Source organism: Aspergillus fumigatus, chromosome 2 (genome assembly GCF_000002655.1).
Source record: "Aspergillus fumigatus Af293 chromosome 2, whole genome shotgun sequence".
NCBI classification, from domain to species: domain Eukaryota; kingdom Fungi; phylum Ascomycota; class Eurotiomycetes; order Eurotiales; family Aspergillaceae; genus Aspergillus; species Aspergillus fumigatus.
Window position 1 is genome coordinate 201,449 of NC_007195.1, and position 18,918 is coordinate 220,366.

At 49.5% G+C, this 18,918-nt stretch overlaps 6 protein-coding genes across 6 annotated transcripts; 4 read left to right on the forward strand and 2 right to left on the reverse strand.

The window, feature by feature from the left end:
* Nucleotides 1-817: 817 nt before the first annotated feature.
* On the forward strand, nt 818-1,988 carry AFUA_2G00900 (putative PTH11-like integral membrane protein; the record flags this gene model as incomplete). The annotated part of the gene is made up of 5 exons (XM_744134.1): nt 818-910; nt 974-1,365; nt 1,415-1,479; nt 1,532-1,545; nt 1,596-1,988. The coding sequence occupies 5 exons, from the start codon at nt 818-820 to the stop codon at nt 1,986-1,988; spliced, it is 957 nt and encodes a 318-aa protein (XP_749227.1).
* Nucleotides 1,989-2,756: 768 nt separating this feature from the next.
* On the reverse strand, nt 2,757-5,454 carry AFUA_2G00910 (Pfs, NB-ARC and TPR domain protein; the record flags this gene model as incomplete). Its single annotated transcript, XM_744135.2, has 3 exons — nt 2,757-3,724; nt 3,751-4,383; nt 4,440-5,454. 3 exons carry the CDS (start codon nt 5,452-5,454, stop codon nt 2,757-2,759), a joined length of 2,616 nt encoding a protein of 871 aa, XP_749228.2.
* A 780-nt stretch (nt 5,455-6,234) lies between these two features.
* Nucleotides 6,235-7,928, reverse strand: abfII (putative extracellular glycosyl hydrolase/cellulase). Its single transcript, XM_744136.2, has 2 exons — nt 7,655-7,928; nt 6,235-7,599 (listed from the first exon to the last, which is right to left on the reverse strand). The coding sequence occupies exons 1-2, from the start codon at nt 7,725-7,727 to the stop codon at nt 6,482-6,484; spliced, it is 1,191 nt and encodes a 396-aa protein (XP_749229.1). The 5' UTR covers nt 7,728-7,928; the 3' UTR covers nt 6,235-6,481.
* Nucleotides 7,929-8,958: 1,030 nt separating this feature from the next.
* On the forward strand, nt 8,959-10,543 carry AFUA_2G00930 (putative xylosidase/glycosyl hydrolase; the record flags this gene model as incomplete). The annotated part of the gene is made up of 2 exons (XM_744137.1): nt 8,959-9,657; nt 9,704-10,543. 2 exons carry the CDS (start codon nt 8,959-8,961, stop codon nt 10,541-10,543), a joined length of 1,539 nt encoding a protein of 512 aa, XP_749230.1.
* A 2,439-nt stretch (nt 10,544-12,982) lies between these two features.
* On the forward strand, nt 12,983-14,862 carry AFUA_2G00940 (bZIP transcription factor; the record flags this gene model as incomplete). The annotated part of the gene is made up of 3 exons (XM_744138.2): nt 12,983-13,087; nt 13,163-13,257; nt 13,320-14,862. The coding sequence occupies 3 exons, from the start codon at nt 12,983-12,985 to the stop codon at nt 14,860-14,862; spliced, it is 1,743 nt and encodes a 580-aa protein (XP_749231.2).
* A 1,407-nt stretch (nt 14,863-16,269) lies between these two features.
* On the forward strand, nt 16,270-18,300 carry AFUA_2G00960 (NACHT domain protein; the record flags this gene model as incomplete). The annotated part of the gene is made up of 5 exons (XM_001481591.1): nt 16,270-16,765; nt 16,836-17,210; nt 17,265-17,825; nt 17,924-17,981; nt 18,030-18,300. The coding sequence occupies 5 exons, from the start codon at nt 16,270-16,272 to the stop codon at nt 18,298-18,300; spliced, it is 1,761 nt and encodes a 586-aa protein (XP_001481641.1).
* Between the last annotated feature and the right edge of the window lie 618 nt (nt 18,301-18,918).

Here is an 18,918-nt window from a genome sequence, read left to right on the forward strand (position 1 = left end):
TTTTGAGTTCGCTGTTTGTGATGAGGCTTTTTCCAGTTGTAATCGCAGAAGCCTTGGATGGCGACGAACAATGCTAAGGATTATTGTCTGTTAACTAGGCCTTCTGTTGGTATACCTTGAAAAAGGTGCTTTACGATCAGCTTATCTGATGGAGGGCCAGCACAGTGTGTATTACTCCTAGCCGAATGCATTCCATCTTATAACCTAATAAAAGGACCATGACCTGATCGCCTTCCAGATTGTGCGGTCAAAGCAGCTTCCGCTACCCCGGAGTGGTGATCATCCCCAGTTGTCAACTCCCACCAGGAAGCAAGCAAAAGCCCACAGCCGGTGTCACAACAGAGAAGACAACTGGCCCATGGTTCGCATTCTCAAAGCTCCTAAGCCAGGACACTATTGGCCACGGGTATGGCTCCTAATATGGAAGAGTGGCTTGGGCGTCGGGTCTGTTCAGCTAAAGTTTTACCCAAGATGTGACAAAGACTCGACTATAGGACCTCGCCACGTGGATATAAGACGGCATGGGCGTTATGAGTGGTCAAGATCAGGACAGTGCGGATCTGGATCGGAGTAGTCAGTGGGCTTGTCTCGGGCGTAAAAGAAGACTCGTGGCTCAAGGCCCACCATGAAACCCTCATCGAGCAAAGTCCGCAAGCCAGACAGACGGCTACTGGTGGCGACCGGAAAAATGGTCCAGTTCAAACATGGTACGAGAGTCAAGTATTTCACACAAAGTATTTCCTGAATCCGGCCATGGTAGCTTCCCTGCCGACAATTGCCGTGTGAAGCAACGCTGACTTTTCAGTTATTCTATGTCATGTTCTCCGGATGCATGATCGGAGGTTCTCTCTGGGGAACAGGAAAGCATCTCGTTGATTTGACTCCGGAGCATAGAGCACGCGCAATGGAGGTTTGTACTGTCCTCAATGGCTCAGGCTCAGACTCAGAACCCAGACTTCGCTGACGTGTCTAGTACTGGTTCCTCTGCGACATTGGCTACGCCATCGCATCCATTCTCTGCAAAATATCCGTCGCCATCTTCTTGCTGCGTGTCATGGTTCATCCGTTTCACAGGCGGATCATGTACGCAGTTACCGCGCTCACAGTCATCGTTGGCATCATCTTCTTCGTCTACATGATGATCCAATGCTCGCCGGTGTCCTATTTCTGGACCCGGATGCTCGGCAATACCTCTGGCAAATGCGGATACGTGGATGCGATCATCATCCTGCTGTACCTTTTCAGCGCGTCGTCTGCGCTTTTCGACCTGACTGTGGGCCTGCTGCCGATCTTGCTCGTGCGCAATCTGCAGATGAACCAGCGGACCAAGATTGCGGTTGCGGGTCTCCTGGGCATGGCATGCATGTACGTCAACTGTACCTTTACGTGAGTGTCAAGTATTAATGCCTATCAGAGCAAGCGTGGCTATTATTATCCGGTTTCCATTCGTTCAAACAATTCGCGATCCGGATTTCCTATGTAAGATATCCCCAAATTAGTATCCCGTTTGACCATGTCTGACAGAATACAGATGCAACCGTCCAGGTCAGCTTCGGACAGCCATTCTGGGAGAATACAGAGTACTAACAATATAGATCGCAATCTGGTCCAACATCGAAACTGGCCTTGGCATCACAGCCGGCAGTCTCGCCACTGCCCGCCCTCTCTTCCGTATCCTCCACAGTCGCAATGGCTCTTCCTACCGCATCTTCGCCTCCTCTGGTTTCCAGAGCAGGAGACGCCAGCACCAGTTTCCCCTGGGTGATCTCGAAAGCAACACCTGGCGGTCCCCCTACGACCCGACCAAGAGCAACTCCCAGGACGACCGTCATGGAACCACGATCTCAGCGGAGAGGAGCGGCGCGTCGGAGTTCATGACCGAGAGCACGGAGCAGCTGGATGGAAAGTTGCCCTCAGTGCCTATGCCGTCCTTGTCTAAGATTGGTGTGCGTCGGACGTTTGAAATTTCGACGTCCCAGGCGGGTTGAGTGCAGAGCTCGATCTTATTGAAGCCTCTACGCTTTGCGGTTTTTCTATCTCTACCTGTCGATCTGCGGAATCAGACAAGGGTATCAAGCCCGGCCGTCGCTGTGACGTTGGAGTCTGCAGTTTGACAACCTGACGGATGAGAAGTCGATAACCAACGCACAGCAGGTGGATGGGCGCATCAAATGCGCAAGCACACACAAGCCATTTAACCGTCAGGTTCTATGCAAATGGAACTGCAATCGATCGACACAGAGAAAGCATCAGCACATCCTCCAGCCAACTGGTTTCAACTATAAATTCAACGGAGAATGCCTCATATGATCGCCCGGAAGTGACTACTACAGTCAACTACGAATCACCCCCCCCCAGACCCCGCAAATCCATCCTCCCCTCCACCGCCTCGCAATGCCCATACACCCCGTTTTTGAACTGTGACAGACTCCCCTGGTTCATATGCATCGTGGATCCCGGTTTCAGCCGACGAGCCAAATACATAAACACTTGACTTTTGCGCAGTCGCCACTGGAAGATTGGATCGAAGGAGCCCAGAATGCCGCTATTTGGACTAGGGATGTCATGCGGGAAGACTTGACCTGTGTATGTCGAGCAGGCCTTTTGTGCGAATGCGATTCACACCTTGCCGCTGGTGAAGCCTCCATCGAGGGAGATAGGGACTGGGTGATTGGATGGGAGAAGGCGCGGCCCCAGGCCTGTACTAGAATCCCCATATTCTGGACATGATTCTCTTCTATAAAAACAAACGAAAGCTATCTTCTGCAGAAAATCCTCGAGAAAACATGCCTTTTCTGTAGGCTTTCTGGTAAAGAGGGTTGGAGAGTACTGACAGCCCGTGGCTGTCCTGCCGTGGGGTTGGAGGGCATGGAATCAGGCATCTCTTGTGTGGCACTGAGGCTAGCGCGAGAAGCTAGATCATCAGCAAGCTTGCATGATTTTGCATGGTCTGGGCCCAGTGCCTTCTCATAACCTGCTAGTGCTCGCTGATACATCTCCTCTGCCTCCTGCAGCCTGCCCTGATTAGTGTAGAGATTTCCCAACCTACTGAGCGCTCTCCACACAGCGACTTTGTCCTCAAGCCAACTGTATTTCTCCCTCTGAATCACATAGTCTGCATGTGGAAGTAATCGCTGCTGAAGCTGTGCATACTCCCTGTCATCCTTGCGTGGGACTGTATAACCAACAGAGACTAGTGCTAATTCATATAGCTGGACTGTTCGTTCCTCTGAAGCAGCAATATGGAAACACCAGTCCTGTACCACCGGATGGATTGTAAAGCTTCCTTCCTGTTGCCTTGGCTCAACAAGGGAACAATCAACCAGCACCTTGATCCTTGCTTTGAAGGCTAGCTTGTTTGATACTGCCGCCTTAAACCAGGGTGGAGTGTGAGAGCAATTCAAACCACCTCGAATTAATTCATACCAGATATCTCTGTTATCAAAGTAAGCAAGCAAAAGGAGCAGTGTTGCAGCAGTTGGATCTTGTTTTTGGATCCCTTGATACGTGGTCGTCCATGTCTCAAGTATATTCCCTTGCTGGTAATGGCGTGTAGGCTTGGCCTGGGACTGTAACTCAGACCATTGATCTTTATAAAGCTGTAGATATTCCTTGAAACTGGTTCCAGTTTCACGCATAAAGGCCCCAGCAAGTGCAATTGCCAGCGAAAGCCCATCCAGTTGATCTACAATAGCCATTATATCTGCAGCTGTTAGTCTTGGTCCTAAAGTTTGTCTGTAGATGTTATACCTTTAGCTTCAACTTGCGCAGCTCCTTGGGCTGAGAAGCCACTGCTCTGTAGCAGGAGCTGGATGGCATCTTCCTGTGTAAGTTTCTTGATTGAAAATGATCTCCCCACTTCAGTAAGCCTCTGGAGCCGGGTAGTGATTATTATAGAACCATGATCGGCTGTTGGAAAGAATTCACAAATATCGTATCCACACGTGTTGCAGTCAGGGAACGGAGCATATTGGTCGACATTGTCAAAAATAATAAGCCATTTGGTATTACCCGGCAATGCTAGCCACTGCAGTACTTGACTGGCTCTTTGTTCTGCTTCTTCTTCGTTTTTCGCCTCATCGTTCCTGCGATGTCCTAGTATCCGGGGAAAGCAACTACTCAAAGACAGTATCAACGCTGATCGATCTTTGCCACTCATCCAGAAGACAGCGGTGAAGTCATCTTTATGTTTCCGGGCAAAGTTGATTGCCAGCTGGGTTTTTCCTATCCCACCAAGTCCGTGGAGGACAGCAACCTTTCGTGTCGGCGGAATTGTCGGTTGTAAATAGTCCCATAGACGGCTGAGATCGTCTTCTCGTCCAATAAACTCCTCGATCGCAGGAAACGCTGAAAGTTCTAATGGGACTTGAAATTCATTGGCTTCTGAAATAGAGTGAACATTTAGCATAGAAATACTCGCCTCAGGTTTGTGTGCTAACCTTCTCGAACAGTGGGTACCCAATACTCCAAGAAAGCTTTGGCAGTCGCCGCTCCAGTTGCTGTTGCATAAGCTTGCCATGCTTTGTTCTGGTGGCTATCTGCATAGTCACACACCCCTTTGATGATAATGCATGAAGTATTGTCCCATACTCCTGCGCCCTCCATCTCGAAACCAATCACATTGTCAGACTTGACCAGACGGTCACGATGCTCACCGGACTTCATCACAGTATCAGCAGATGCGACTGTCCCAATGTGTATGCTCGGGATGCAGTTTTCAGCATTACATCGAAGTCGGGAAATTCGGTTCTTATCACAGCCTAATTGGATACAGGCCGTGTCCAGCGCGGACTTGCAGACATCCCGAGACTTGCCACCAAGGCAACAGCATATAGGGGAAGTAGGACTGAAATGCTTGTGTTGATATGATGCTTCAAACAAAATATCATCAGCAGACCTCGGGCGATGCCACTCCGGGTTTGATCTCTGGATAGCTTGTAGATGCCGTAGCATCTTAGCTTGCAAGTCCCTGCGACTGCGTCTTGTCTGGAGAGCTGCCAGAAAAGCTCGGATTTCTTTATTCGGTCTTCCAAGCGAGTCCTTCACACCAGTCTTCTTTTCAAATCCACCAGAATATTGCCTGCCGAAGTCGTATTGGATCACGGAATCACTTATTATGACATCCCCTAGAAATATCTCTTCACCAGATAACGGATATGGTGCACCTCCACAGATACCAACCACCAGTGCCAGGCTGATCCTTGGATAGCTGATTTTCAAACTCGATGCCACGCTGGCAGCGTTTCCTTTTCCCATACCCGGCATACAGCACACGACGACATTATGGTTTCCAATCCTCCCATTGATGTATGCATTATCGTCTCCCGGCTGTTTCCTATAGTATCCGCCCAATCTGTCGTAAACTTCATCCAAGAGTTCTTCAACGACCTCCACTTTGAGAGTCAGAGAGCAGATGATAGCGATTGAAAATTCGTCCCTGCTGGATGGCCGCATCTGCACGAGTTAGTAGTAATGAATCTGACAGTTGCAGGCAAAGAATTGGTCCATAGACGGGTACAGCCGTGACTGAAGTAGAGATAAAACAGAGGCTCTCGACAACTTGAACTGACGGCCGGCCCCATGATATGATCTTTACCAACCAAATATCTGCATTAGCCGCCGGGGTATGGGGATGATCAGTAAGGCTGTGAGCATTCCTGACCAAAAGACTCCGTATCCTCCGCAAGTATCTTATGGATATTTCAGTATTGTTTAATTCTTCTCGTTTCTGTGCATTGATGCGAAGCATAGCAGCACTTGAAATTCGAGTAAGTCTTTCCAATCCAGGAAATGTACCCACGATGAGATGAAGCCCCTCAAAGCCGGTTAAAGCATCAAGGCACCGGATCTACAGCCCAACCACCACTCGAGCTCATCCACCATGTCATCCAGAGTAAATTGCTAACTGCATCCCAGATAGCATACGCCGCCGGCTTTAACAAACGTTCCATAATTCAGATGATTAGCTCTAGTTAAGAAAGCCAGCCAAGGCGTGGGGTCGGCGATAGGTGGACTGTGAGCACTTAGGACTGTGTGTAACCTCCCAGGTAAGGCGCTTCGGCCCGTAACTTAGCCCCGCCGCAGCCCGCAGGCGGTAATAGATCAGGTCGCATGGCTGGTTTGTCCTTGAATGGAGGATCTTAAATGGGTTGACCAATGTATATACGAGATTGAATTGGATATCAACCGACGCATGTTTGATATCCTCTACACGACCATAGGTGCCTATGTTGTTGCACAAAGGGTCTATTCTCTCAATGCTACCAATACTGTTCCTTCTAGTGCATCTGACGTCACGTACCACAGGAAGGCCTAGCGGAGTGTGCAATCTAGACAAGTATCCAAAGCCAGTCTCGCGATCTCACTTCAACTGCCTGGCACTGGATGGTAAGTTGGTAACCCACGATAACCACATAGATTGTCATTGCGCAATATGACACTGTTCAGCGCCGACGACGGCCAAGTAACTGTCTGGGCGCAACTAACATGCAGAATTGGTCTGTGTGAGAAGAGCCAGCCTCCACGGAAGTGAGTTATAGTCACCCGTCGCCGTAGGACTCAGGCCTTGGTAGAGGTAGCGGAGCTTGCATGGGCTGATAGTCATAGTCTGGTCCACCTGCGACCGCACCATCTCGCCATGGCTGATGCTCTTGGTCCAGGCAGTCCCCGAGAAGACCACATTGTTCGAACGGGCGAATGGATTGGCCTCAGTGTTCGCAAGTCCCGTCCAGGTACCCGTGAGAGAGGGTGCCGTCCATGACCGGAAGTACCGATTTCCATCGCTCCCGATGGCTTCCACAAGGAGAAGGTACTCGTTTCCGACGCGGTACACATTGGAAGCTTCGAAGAGGTTGTTGGGATTTGAGTCAGAGAGTGCAATGACTGTGTTTCCCATGCCGTTAGGGAAGTTACTCAGAGTGGTCTGTGAGCGGTAGAGGTGGCCATTGTCATCGGAAGAGAAGAGGTAGCAATTGGATGAGTCGCAGATAACCCACATATCCACCCAGTAGCCCTTCCCGATGTTCTCAGTGATGATACTGGGAACGCTGCTAAAGAAGTTCTTCGGAGCGCTCCACCCAGCAGGGTTGCTAATGTCCTTGTTGGTGGAGTAGGCAGCGTTTCCATTCTGGAAGATCAGGTACCACAGCTGGTGCGGCTGGAAGTAGAAGACCTGAGGTGCAGCACGGTATCCCGTCCCGATTCCACTCTGGTCGAGATAGAAGAAGGGTGCATTTCCTGCTTGGTTGAAGTCGGTGAAATTGAAGTACACCAGATTGTAGCCTGACGCTTGAGCAGTGCTGGCGAAAACATGGTATGTACCGTCAACCTCTATGATAGAGGGGTCCTTGATTCCCGCAAGGTTGCGGCCATCGTTTTTAGGACCAACCAGCGCATTGGTGGAGCCCCATCTGAAACTGGTGGGCAAGCTTCCCGTAGCGCCCGATGTGCTTGTCGAAGTGGTGTGTGTAGCGGTGGTCGTCGTCATGGTCGTGCTGGGCATGCAGTTGCCAGAGAGACATTGGTAGTACCAGTCGTTTATAGAGCTGCAGCATGCACCAGCAATACATTGAGTCGAGCCCGTCCAACCATTCCCACCGCCTCATACTACGTTAGTGATCATCCATGTCTTTAGAAGGATAGAGTATTGACGTACACTGGGCATAGAGCGGTTGCTGAGCCTGGACGATCAGTGCCAGCCCAAGGAGTGTAGCCCCTATGGCTTTCATTCTGGTGTCCTATCGACACAGTAGATATTCTGGTCAGCTTTGAGATTTTGCTCTATGTATGAAACTTCCCGATGCGTATGAAGTATCGACGTGATGGCATATTTAAAGCGCCAAAAACCTGCCTTCGGCAGAGGCGACGATCAACAGGTGCCGACAACATGAGGCATCATGATGCACTCCACCGGAGAATCGCTAAATTAATGCAACGTTGCGAGGCACAATAATCTGAAGTGCGTTGGCCGGGGACTTTTGAGATGTAAAAGAGACTGGGTATTAGCCGATAGTCGTGAGAGACGGAGGTGTTTTTTTGGCTAAAATCAACACACCAGCATGATCCTCAGCAATGATTTGCCCCTGGGGTCCCCGCATAATCTGCAAGACCAGCCTTGTCGCTGATACTCAAGCCGAATGGTCCTTCCGAGCGGCATTTGAGGTATACTCCACTACATATGCGCAGGGCCCAGCAATTTACGGGGTACTTGATTTCTCCTGAAGAAGGGTCTTGGGTCAACCCCGCTGACCCTTCTGCATCTCCCAGCACTGATGCATGTGCCCTTCTAACACACGGAGTAGAGTGCACAGGAAAGGAGATCCGTGGTAGTTGCGCAATGCCGTATGCTCTAGGATGTGGCCGTATCTTTCCCCGAGACTCCAATATGAGGGCGTCAGGCATTACTGAACGTATTCGATAGATGAAGCCGAGATGACTAGGCTAAAACGGTAACCCATCCCGTACGTTGCAACGTTGGTCTCCATATTAAAGGTGTGGCAGACGAGACGATGATCCTTGATGATGGCTAGTCGGGAAAACGGTCCGTCAGTGTCGGAGACTCCACATTTTTGGCAATGGGCTGAAACTTCTTCGTTGGGTGATCCTTTGCTGTTATGGCCTACTATCGTTGATTTGGCGCATCGTCCGTTCCAGAGATTCCGCGTCTCACACTCCGCATTCTTCACCTCCGTCAACACTTCCAGCCACGCATACGATCGACACTGTGGATCATCGGACAACATGATGCTCGAAATATCTAGCATGCATCGCCAATACCCGGGGTCTTGATAAATACAGGTTATTTTGCGGTGGAGAGAACCAGGACTCTTGGCTGGTTAGCAGACGCCGTAGGCAATCTATAAATGATGATGCAGCGCACATGTGAATTGGCTTACCAGATCCGATCTCAGGCTCAAATTGATTTGCCAAATGAAAGGCTTCATACGCGCATTGTTCTTCATGGGCGCCGCCTTAGGCTCGAATTTCAATCAGCCGGTCTTGTGGGAGGACCTGGCTGATCTCGACATTTTCCGAGTGGATGACACTTTCTACTATTCCGCATCAACGATGCATTACTCCCCCGGTGCTCCTATTCTGCAGTCGTACGATCTAGTCAACTGGGAATTCGTTGGACATTCTGTGCCAACTTTGGACTGGGGCTCGATCTACAACCTTGATGGGGGCCAGGCCTACGTCAAAGGGATCTGGGCTTCGACTCTTAGATATCGCAAGAGCAACGGCTTGTGGTACTGGATCGGATGCATCCAATTTCGCACTACATATATCTACACGGCTCCTTCGGTGACAGGCCCGTGGACTAAGAGTGGAGTTATCAACACCTGCCTCTACGATTGCAGCTTGCTCATCGATGATGACGATACCATGTATGTGGCGTATGGTGCCACTACCATCTCCGTCGCCCAGCTCTCTTCCAACGGGCTCAGCCAGGTCAAAACGCAAGAAGTGTTCAAATCCACTATCGGTCCCATTGAGGGCTCGCGCTTCTATAAAATCAATGGCGAATACTACATTTTCACCACGCTCCCCGCCAACGCCGAATATGTCCTCAAGGCCAGCAGCCCGTGGGGCCCGTATACAGAGAAATTACTCCTGAAGGACATCGCAACTCCGATCGCCGGCGGTGGTGTACCCCATCAGGTATGCAGCTTGCTATAGTCAAAACCACGGAACTAATGGAATATAGGGTGGCATTGTCGATACCCCCGCAGGAGACTGGTATTACATGGCCTTTGTGGACAGCTACCCAGGGGGTAGAGTTCCAGTCCTCGCTCCGATTACTTGGGGCTCTGATGGGTTCCCGGTAATCACGACAGTGAACGGGGGCTGGGGAGCCCAGTACCCATATCCTTTGACCCCGCGTCCCCTGTCCTCCCCTACAGGGAAAGACACCTTCCAGGGCACCACGTTGGGCCCTCAATGGGAATGGAACCACAACCCAGACCCTACCTACTACAGCGTAAACAACGGCCTGACCCTAAAGACCGCCACCGTGACCACCGACCTCTACGCAGCCCGAAACACCCTCACGCACCGGATCCTAGGCCCAGACTCAACTGCAACAATCGAACTGACAATCAGCAACATGAAACCCGGAGACCGGAGCGGCATCGCCATGCTCCGCGACTCTTCCGCGTACGTCGCCGTCATCAACAACAACGGCGCCTTCCGCGTAAGCATGGTCGCCGGACTGACAATGGACGCCAACTGGAACACCCTCTCAACGGGCTCCGAGGTCGCTGGTGTCAATCTCTCCGGAAGCCCTTCCAAGATCTGGCTGCGCGCGTACGCGAACATCCAGCCCGGCAGCGGCAGGACAGCGTCGTTCTACTACAGCACGGATGGCTCCAGCTTCCATTCCATTGGGGCTCCGTATACACTGAACAATACCTGGCAGTTCTTCATGGGTTATCGGTACGGCATTTTCAACTATGCTACTGTCTCGCTGGGTGGAAGTGTGCTGGTTAGCTCTTTTGAGATGGAACGCGGTGCGCCGTCTTCTGGCGCGACCACTACAGCCTCGTAGCCGAGTACCACCATGGCTTTGCCTGCTGGGGCTACGTAATCCAGATGGGGCCCAGTATGGTGGGAGTGGCTTGATATGCTCATCGGCGACTTCGTGGTATTCTCAATGTCTGTAGCCAACGCGCAGAGTAACAGGTATGGCTAGTGAATGCAGAGCAGCAATGGGTGATGCAAATCGTTCAAATACTGTGTATAACCTTGAGTCATCTACGTACCTCACTTTTCACACAGTGATTCTCTATCAATATGAAAGAGCCCTACCTGGATATTTCAACCGGTATCTGTCTCGCGACTGGTATCGACTTGCGCATTGGGTCTGTCGCCGTTCATGAAGTCATAAAGTGTTTACCATCAGGATGATAGGCTCTCTCTCCCTATTTGTGCAACATTCTGCGTGAGTAAAATGAACTAATACCATAATGCACTATCAAAACATGAATGAGAATCTCAGAAACCTCAATTGTAATCACAAAGATATCCAACTTAAGCAAAGGATGCCTTCATTTCGGCGAGTGAAAGGTATACTCATCATTGAAACTGTGAAACTGCAGGGAGTTGGAAAGGAGAGTATCATACCTGATCTACAAATATCGGAAATGGCTGAGATGACGTTGTTGTCCTTGTCTGTTGTGCCGACGATGGTCTTTTGCTGGGTTTATATACCCGTAGTAAGACACTCTATAATATATTGATTTTACATAGTTCACACTGCGTTGCTCAATTTTCCTAGTCATTCCAAAAAACATAGTTGTCTTGCTACGGTGCGGTGTACCCTGCCATGACTCTGCAGTCATTAATTCCAGCCGCGCCCTCGTATATTAGTACGGTGTTGAGTTACCAGTGCTAGACATCTGACTCAATCCCTCTTTTCCTGGCAAGTTAATCAGATTACAGGGTTGGTGTGCTTATGGGTGGAACACAAAGGGTGAGTCACCTCATATATGCACCCTCCCCGATACCGTATTCGGCATTGATCCGTCTGGGAGTGAGTCACCTCGTAGCCATAACGTAACTAAAAGAAAGCCAGATTGATACTAGTTGTAGACTGGAACTATGTTAAGTAGATTAACGAAAAGGTAAGTAGTCGAGTGGCTCACGAAATTGTGCAGCTCAAAGCCGGCCGATACAGGAATAAAACCCAGGTAACGTTTACGACATATGTCATGGATGACAATACCATGAGAATGATGATATCTTATAACAAGTACCAAATTTTGGATGTCCCCTGGTATATCTTCTCGTGCTATGAATATGTGTCATAAAATTGTCGTAGCAGGAGACATCAGCGGACTTTGAAATCGAGTTGTGCAACGGGGACGGTGAGGACTGTGACTTGAGTCGGGGTCCAGAAGTGTATGGCTTTGTTTCAATAAGACTCGGCTTCCTACGTCTCATTGTCGACATCATTGTGCTTCTGCTGAAGTCCTCACAAGACATGTTCAGCGCGGCTGATGAATGGCTGTATGCCAAGAGTGGCTCTTCCTTCCTTGAACGAATGAAACCAGAGTCGTTCAAGCTGTCCTGCATTTCGCAACCAGTGAAAAGCTAAGTGTATAAAGCATGTTCTTGCTGCGGTCTGCCTCTAGTGTATACAAATGGGGTTGTGGTATTAATATTGTGATGTTATATAAGAAAGCAGTGGAAAGGTGTGGATCGTAAGAACACTTGATTGCAAAAATGGCGCCAGGGATTGATACACTTGAACTGCTTTCTGTGCCCCATTATGCATGAAAATCGCCTATATTAGGTAGGGCCTAGGGATAATGTTATCCCTTTAAACATGTCTAGTACTTGTACTATGATGCAAATCACATGAAGGTCAAGGCCTGTACGAACAATAGCAGGTGACTGGGAGTCCGGAAACTTCTCTGCAACCAGTCAAACTGACACCAAGCTCCCTGGCAGTCTGGCAAGTTGTAAATGCAGTCAGCTTCCTATTCCTACGGTGGCAACGTACACCATCTGAATATAGCCCCCGACGTTCTACGATCCTATAAAGCTCGATCCAAGGCCCAGCAGCAAAGATGAGGGCAAGGAGGAGCAGCTGCAACGCATCCCGAAATGGAACTATCTAGCTCCCTCACTTCCTTGTGGATGAATACTTAAAAGTCTGTTGATTGTTCTCTGGAACAGCAGAGCAACCCTTCAATGCATATACTACACGGGTAATTACTACGCTAATATAGAATAGTTAATCTACTACTTGACAGACACTACTAGATTGTCATTATCATTGAATTTTGTACGTTGTCATATCAGAATATTATCCTCCAGCTAAACTATATTAATCAAGCTTGTTCCAAAATCAACTTTAACCAACACCATACATTTCCAGAGTTCCGTTCCCAAACAGCTACTCCCACCACACAACATAGGCAACCAGACCAGGTATGGAAACTAGCCCATTCATGAGCAGAAGCCTGCGTGCTAGACATACTATATGGCCTTGGCCCAGCTTCTGAGCTATCCTCTTGAAACATCCAACTTGGCAACCGACGGAACCTGGCAAAAGCCCCAGGACCCGGACCTGAGAGCCGAGCGGATGGTCAGCGCACATGCAGACATCAGACACCATAACACCCTCAGGCAGCTCTGCTGAGTCAATCCTTATCACATCCAGGGACCCCCACTCAGCTTTCACCACAGTGACCTCATCGGGGGTTGCGTCTGGGCGGAGAGTGGCGAGGGTGGTGGTTATGTAAGGGAGGAGAAGAGGTAGGTGAGGGATTTCATGTCGGAGTCAGATCATCGTCTGATCTATAGAACGCTATCTTTAGACTAGAGGGAAGGGAATTTGAACCTTTGAAGCTCGCGCGGGAATACTGGAAAGGTATTTGGGGAGTGTTAAGTGTCAAAGCATCAGTGGTGCCTGAGGTGTCAATGTCAAGGCAAGTGGCCGACGTCAACCAGCTGCCTATTCTGGCCGCGCCTCGTGTTCTTTACTACGTCCACTCCCTTCTTCTCTCACGACTCGCGCAACTTTTGCTCATCAGTATCATCGCTGTAATATATCAGGATACAGAATACAGAATGGCATCAGAGAATGGAGGAGTTCTTCACTGGGGAACGAGCGACAGGAAAGAGAAACGAAAACCTTCCCGCCGCGACCCAGAGAAAAGACGGCAACAGAATGCCCAAGCGCAACGTAAATACCGTAAGGCACTCTTATCTGACAGTGGCACAGATACTCATCATTTGTTAGGAGAAAAGCTGCGTAAGCGCTTGGATCAACTTGAAGCCATTGCAGCATCTGGTGCGCCAGCCTTTTCGACTCAAGGTACACCAGCTACGGCTACACGCCCGCCTGAAGGTGCCACCGGGGATAGCTCATCCTGCGCGCTGCTGGATTCCAGTATAATAAAATTCCCAGCATATGGTATCTTAGATATACCTGTTTCAAGTTCATCGGCAGTAATTCCAGAGGAATGCCAATTTCCTCAGGAGTTAGAAAACAGCCTGTCGGCATTGTCCCCGTGGGACCTGGCAACAGATCCGCAATCAAACGACGATCATTCATGGCTGCGCGTCTGGGACTCTACAAAATTTGTCCATCCGTCACTTCTCATCTGCGACATAAAGAAGGACAGCCATTGTCCATACTGGACTGCCACCGTCAGTTGCGGCTGCTCCACACCACATGTGCAGATACGGACGCAGGGCCCTGACCCTTCTTGCTATGGTGATATCAAAATCCTCTCAATTGAACCAGGTGCACCCGCCGCAGATCCATGCGCTAGCCAGCTGCGCATCGAAACGGTCTGCACTATATCTGCCCTGCACGCTATTGGGACGCATGTTGGCATTACCGAGGAGCTGATCTGTGCCGACGACTCTCTCTCTCCGTTCTTCCGGTTCACCGTGGACTCGGCGGACGATACAGCCAAGAACGACATGATTTGCGCCGTGCAGAGAATATTCACGACCCTGAAACCGGATTTGAGACCCACCAAGGAACAAATCACCATCAGGCATCATCCCTTCATCGATATTCTGCCATCTCCGACACTGCGTAAAAACCTTATCAAACACCAGGACGAGTTAGATGAGGACGAGTTCTTCCATGACATGTTGATCGGCCTAGTGTGTTGGGGCGGTGCGGGTGTTGGGAGGAGAGATCGGAATCTGTCCACCAGTTATGCTTCGACAGGTACGCCGTGGGACGTCCGCAGCTGGGAGGCAAGAGATTGGTTTATCAAGAAGTACTGGAGATTGCTAGGTGGTGAAGACGGAGAGCTCGTTCGGCAGAGTGAATGGTGGCGCAGTATCCGAGGGGAAGACTCGCTGGACGTGGAAGCCAGGCAAGTCACTGAAGCAACATGACCTTGGTGGCGCTCACTTAGCAAGTGAGGTTGTGACGGAAACCAGGAAGTCTCATTAAGCTCCTTCGCCTTGGGTCCTTCAAGCAAATTAAGGATTTGCCACAAAATACCTGTCGGCGAATGTGGAGGGCTTGACGAAACCCTATCATAATGCCATTACTCCTCGTACCGGTTCAAGCTCCAGAAGCTTTGGCCGAGGCTTTGATAAAAGCTATGTTGGTTGAATCGAAATCCTGGAATGATGTTGGTTCTTCTTCTTTCGAGCTACGACGTTGGTGCCGAGCAGGCGCTCTCCCCTATGAAGATGCAGCTATTGAATCGAGGTCGAAAATTATTCCAACACAATAATCACGACATCCACTGTTGCTGCGTTCTATGTGCATTCCTGGACAAAGTCTACGTGTGCGTCTACTCGTTCAATATGGTAAGAAAGCGAACCCCCTGGTGCAAGGGGTCTCCCCCCCCAACAAGTGAAGGAGGCAGTGGATATTCGAGACCACAATCTTTGAGAGTCAATGATTTTGGGTCATAAGAGCCCATTGCATACCCGGGTATACCTACTCCGAACTAGACATGAGCAGTGAGTAGTCATATTAATCAGTGGCACCTGCCATGCCAGGCCTACATATACTGGTGGTAAGATGAGATTGCCAGTTGTCGGTTTGCCTCAACCTCAGGGGTCGGCGCGCGTGCTCTTTCAGTGATCTTATACGAACTGTCGAAGACCTCGTCTTGGAACAATATGAAATTTATCTGCGGTTACGGTTGTCCAGGGACATAATACATTTAGATTCAGTTGACATTGGGATAGAGGGCTTCTAGAGTTTACCTGCCACTGTGTTATAATCGGTTAATTCATGTATTTCAAGTAGCAATCAAGCTCACATCCTCATGAATTGATCCCGCCGCACCAAATAATGAGCGGCTATCGGTCTTTTACCAGCCACTATGAGATAGAGTCTGCGAGCCAATCATTCCAAATCCAAGGCGCCACTCGTAATCGCAGTCGGACTGGACGAATGAGCACAACCTGCGCATGCGCTTCTGTTTCATCTGCGACTAACCGGCGGCTATCTCTCTTTTGATGCCATGAGTGGTCGAAACTGGGACACCATGCACTCTGTGGCGGATTATTTAAGATGCTGCTCAGCCCTCAGTGACTTTTGTAGTTCTTATTACAAAATCGCTATAGACATGCATTATCTGGCCTGGCAAGACTAGTTCCATCCAGTTGTCTTACTCCTACGCACGAGGCTGACACATCGGGAACAGAACACAAAGTACGGCCACTTCGGCGTCACTTTTCGGCCTTGCCCGTTCTTGATTATATAGAAGAGAGAAAGCACTCAAGGTCATACACCCGACAGCGAGAGTCTATAGATGCAAGGAAAGGAGTGGAAGGGTCAGTATGGCTGCACCACAACCCCTCATCCAGAACGCATTCCAGGCCGCCATGCATGAATTCAAAACTAATCTCAACACCGATGAGCTCTACACCAAGCTGCTTGCAGTCTCCTCCATCGACGAGGTCTACGACCTGACCGATAAACTTCAAGCAGATCAGGGCAGAAAAGGGCGCCTCCGTCATCTAGCCAAGATCGAGCCTTTCCTTAACCGTCTCCGGGAATATACTGGCACCATTGATACTTTTGTGCAGGCATATCCGGAAATCATGGGATTGATATGGGGTCCGATTAAGCTGCTGCTGCAGTGGAGTAGTGCGCTGACGCAGTCGTTTGACGCCATTGTGAACACGACAGCGGATATCGGATTGTTGTTGCCGGAGTTTCAGGAAGTGGTCGTTTTATTCTCGGACAATAATAGGATCTATGATGTTCTGGTTTTGTTTTTCAAGGATATCCTAGACTTTTATCTAATTGGTTTGAAATTTTTCACGATGCCGCGTATGTACGGACGATATGTTGCATAAAGTCTGGTGTGTGCTCTGGCTGACTATGATCTTGCTTGGTGCAGGCTGGAAATACTTTTTTGAGGCCTTGTGGCCGCGGAAGAAGGAGCACATTAGTCTGGTGAAGACGCACATTGAACGGCACGCTCTGCTGATGCGGAACGAAGTGAGGCTGGAGCATATCCGAGAGGAGCATGATACTCGCTTGAAAGCCTTTGAACATTTCAAGAATGCCGAAAAATCTCACCGATTGCAGCAGTTTTACGCTATCAAAGCGGACATGAGTCCGAGGATGTATGATGATAAGCTCAACTGGTACCATAGCCGAGTCTGTGAAGGTACAATAACTTGGTTGTTTCGAGATGATGTAATAAAGGATTGGTTCGATGTCAGTAATGGCACTTCAAAGGTCGTCTGGCTTCAAGGAATTCCAGGTGCAGGTTTGTGAGCAGCCTCTCCCCATGTCGGCCATGGTTAACAGACACCACCTCTAGGAAAGACATTTCTTGCTGGTGCCATGGTGGACAAGGCGCATGCTATCGGTCATACTGCCTTCGTCTTCCTCAGTCATGCTTTCAGCAGCACGACATCGGCCCTAGGTGTTCTGCACTCGCTTCTGTTTCAACTGGCCTCGCAGCACGAAGATCTCCAAGATGTACTCTGTCACTTAACCAATGAACAAATCAAAAGCAATATTACCGTGGCGGTGGATACACTCAAGACGGTTCTGGAGTGTGCCGGGCCGGCCTTTCTAATCATTGATGGTTTGGACGAGATCGAGGAGATCGAGCGCGGAGTGCTCTTGAAGCAACTTCTGCGTCTGTCTCACGAATGCCATGAGACCCGTATATTTGTCAGCAGTAGACGGGAGGAGGACATCACGGCAATTCTGGAGGCCAGATCAGAAATGATCCGGGTTGATGGGAGAAATGAGGAAAGCATCCAAGTCTTTGTCGACTATCAGCTGAAGCAGATTTTCCAAAGTAGCAGGTTTCCTCCTCAGATTCAGGATGAAATACAGCGCTCTTTGGCACCGCTTGCATCCAAAGCCAAAGGTAGGAGATGCTTTTCTCGACGCGATCTTGCGGCTCACACAATTCCTTAGGGATGTTCCTGTACGCAAAAATAGTATTGAGCAGTATTGAGCTGATAGACGATGTGGCCGAAATTTGCGAAGATTTGAGCGTTCTGCCAGAAGATCTGGATGATGCGTAGGGATGCCTGGGATCCAAATTGACCGATGAGCTGACCCGTTACAGTTATTCCCGAGTGCTTGTACGAATCAACAAACTGCGACCACCATCAGCCCGCGACAAGGCCAGAAGAATACTGGCCTGGGTGGGTTGCTCGCCGACACCGCTAACCGTCCAGGAGATCGAGCAAGCACTGATGATAAAACCTGGAAGCCTTGAATTGGAGAGGAAAGTGATCGCCAGCCCAAACCTTAACCGACTCTGCGGACCCATTATCGAAATAATTGATGGATATATTCAGTTTGTACACTTCACAGTCAAAGAGTATGTATCGTGAGATGTGCCTGGAGCGCATCTGGCTAACGAGAGCAGATACTTGTTCAGTCCCGCCATAGACGGGCATATTAGTCTTGTCCAAGCGACCCTCGATCTTGCCATCTGCTGCATGACATTCCTCAGTCAAAGTCATTATAATATCAATACTCTGGTGGATGATGATGGCTTCACTGGCCTAATACTGGGTGGGAGCTATCGACTGCATCATTTTGCAGTCAATGGCTGGTATGAGCTGGTCAAAAAGTACTTGCAGTTGACACAGAACAAGCCACTGCCATCGGAGCTTGTGCACTGCCTAAGGACGTTGATATTCAGACGCCACAACGATGAGTTTACAGCGGAACGGGATCCTTTTTTCAAACCTGCGTACTTGCAGCCTATCAAAACAGAGTATCCGGATTTATATCACTTTCTTGTCAGCATAGCTCAGTTCCATGAAAGATGCTCACAAACTTGGTATCATGTCAACGAAGGTATATCACTAATTCAAACCTTCGGGCAGAGAGCTGACTGCAATAGGGGACAAATGGAACCAGTTTGATCCACTGTCAATATTTCGTGTATCGACGAAGATATACCGAGAGCTGGATTCCCAGCTGTGTCCTTCCGGTTATCATCA

Coding starts and splice junctions, on each gene's coding strand:
- abfII (XM_744136.2), bottom strand. CDS start 7,727: ATGAAAGCCATAGGGGCTACACTCCTTGGGCTGGCACTGATCGTCCAG. Junction 7,600..7,654: donor GCAACCGCTCTATGCCCAGT/GTACGTCAATAC, acceptor ACGTAGTATGAG/GCGGTGGGAATGGTTGGACG.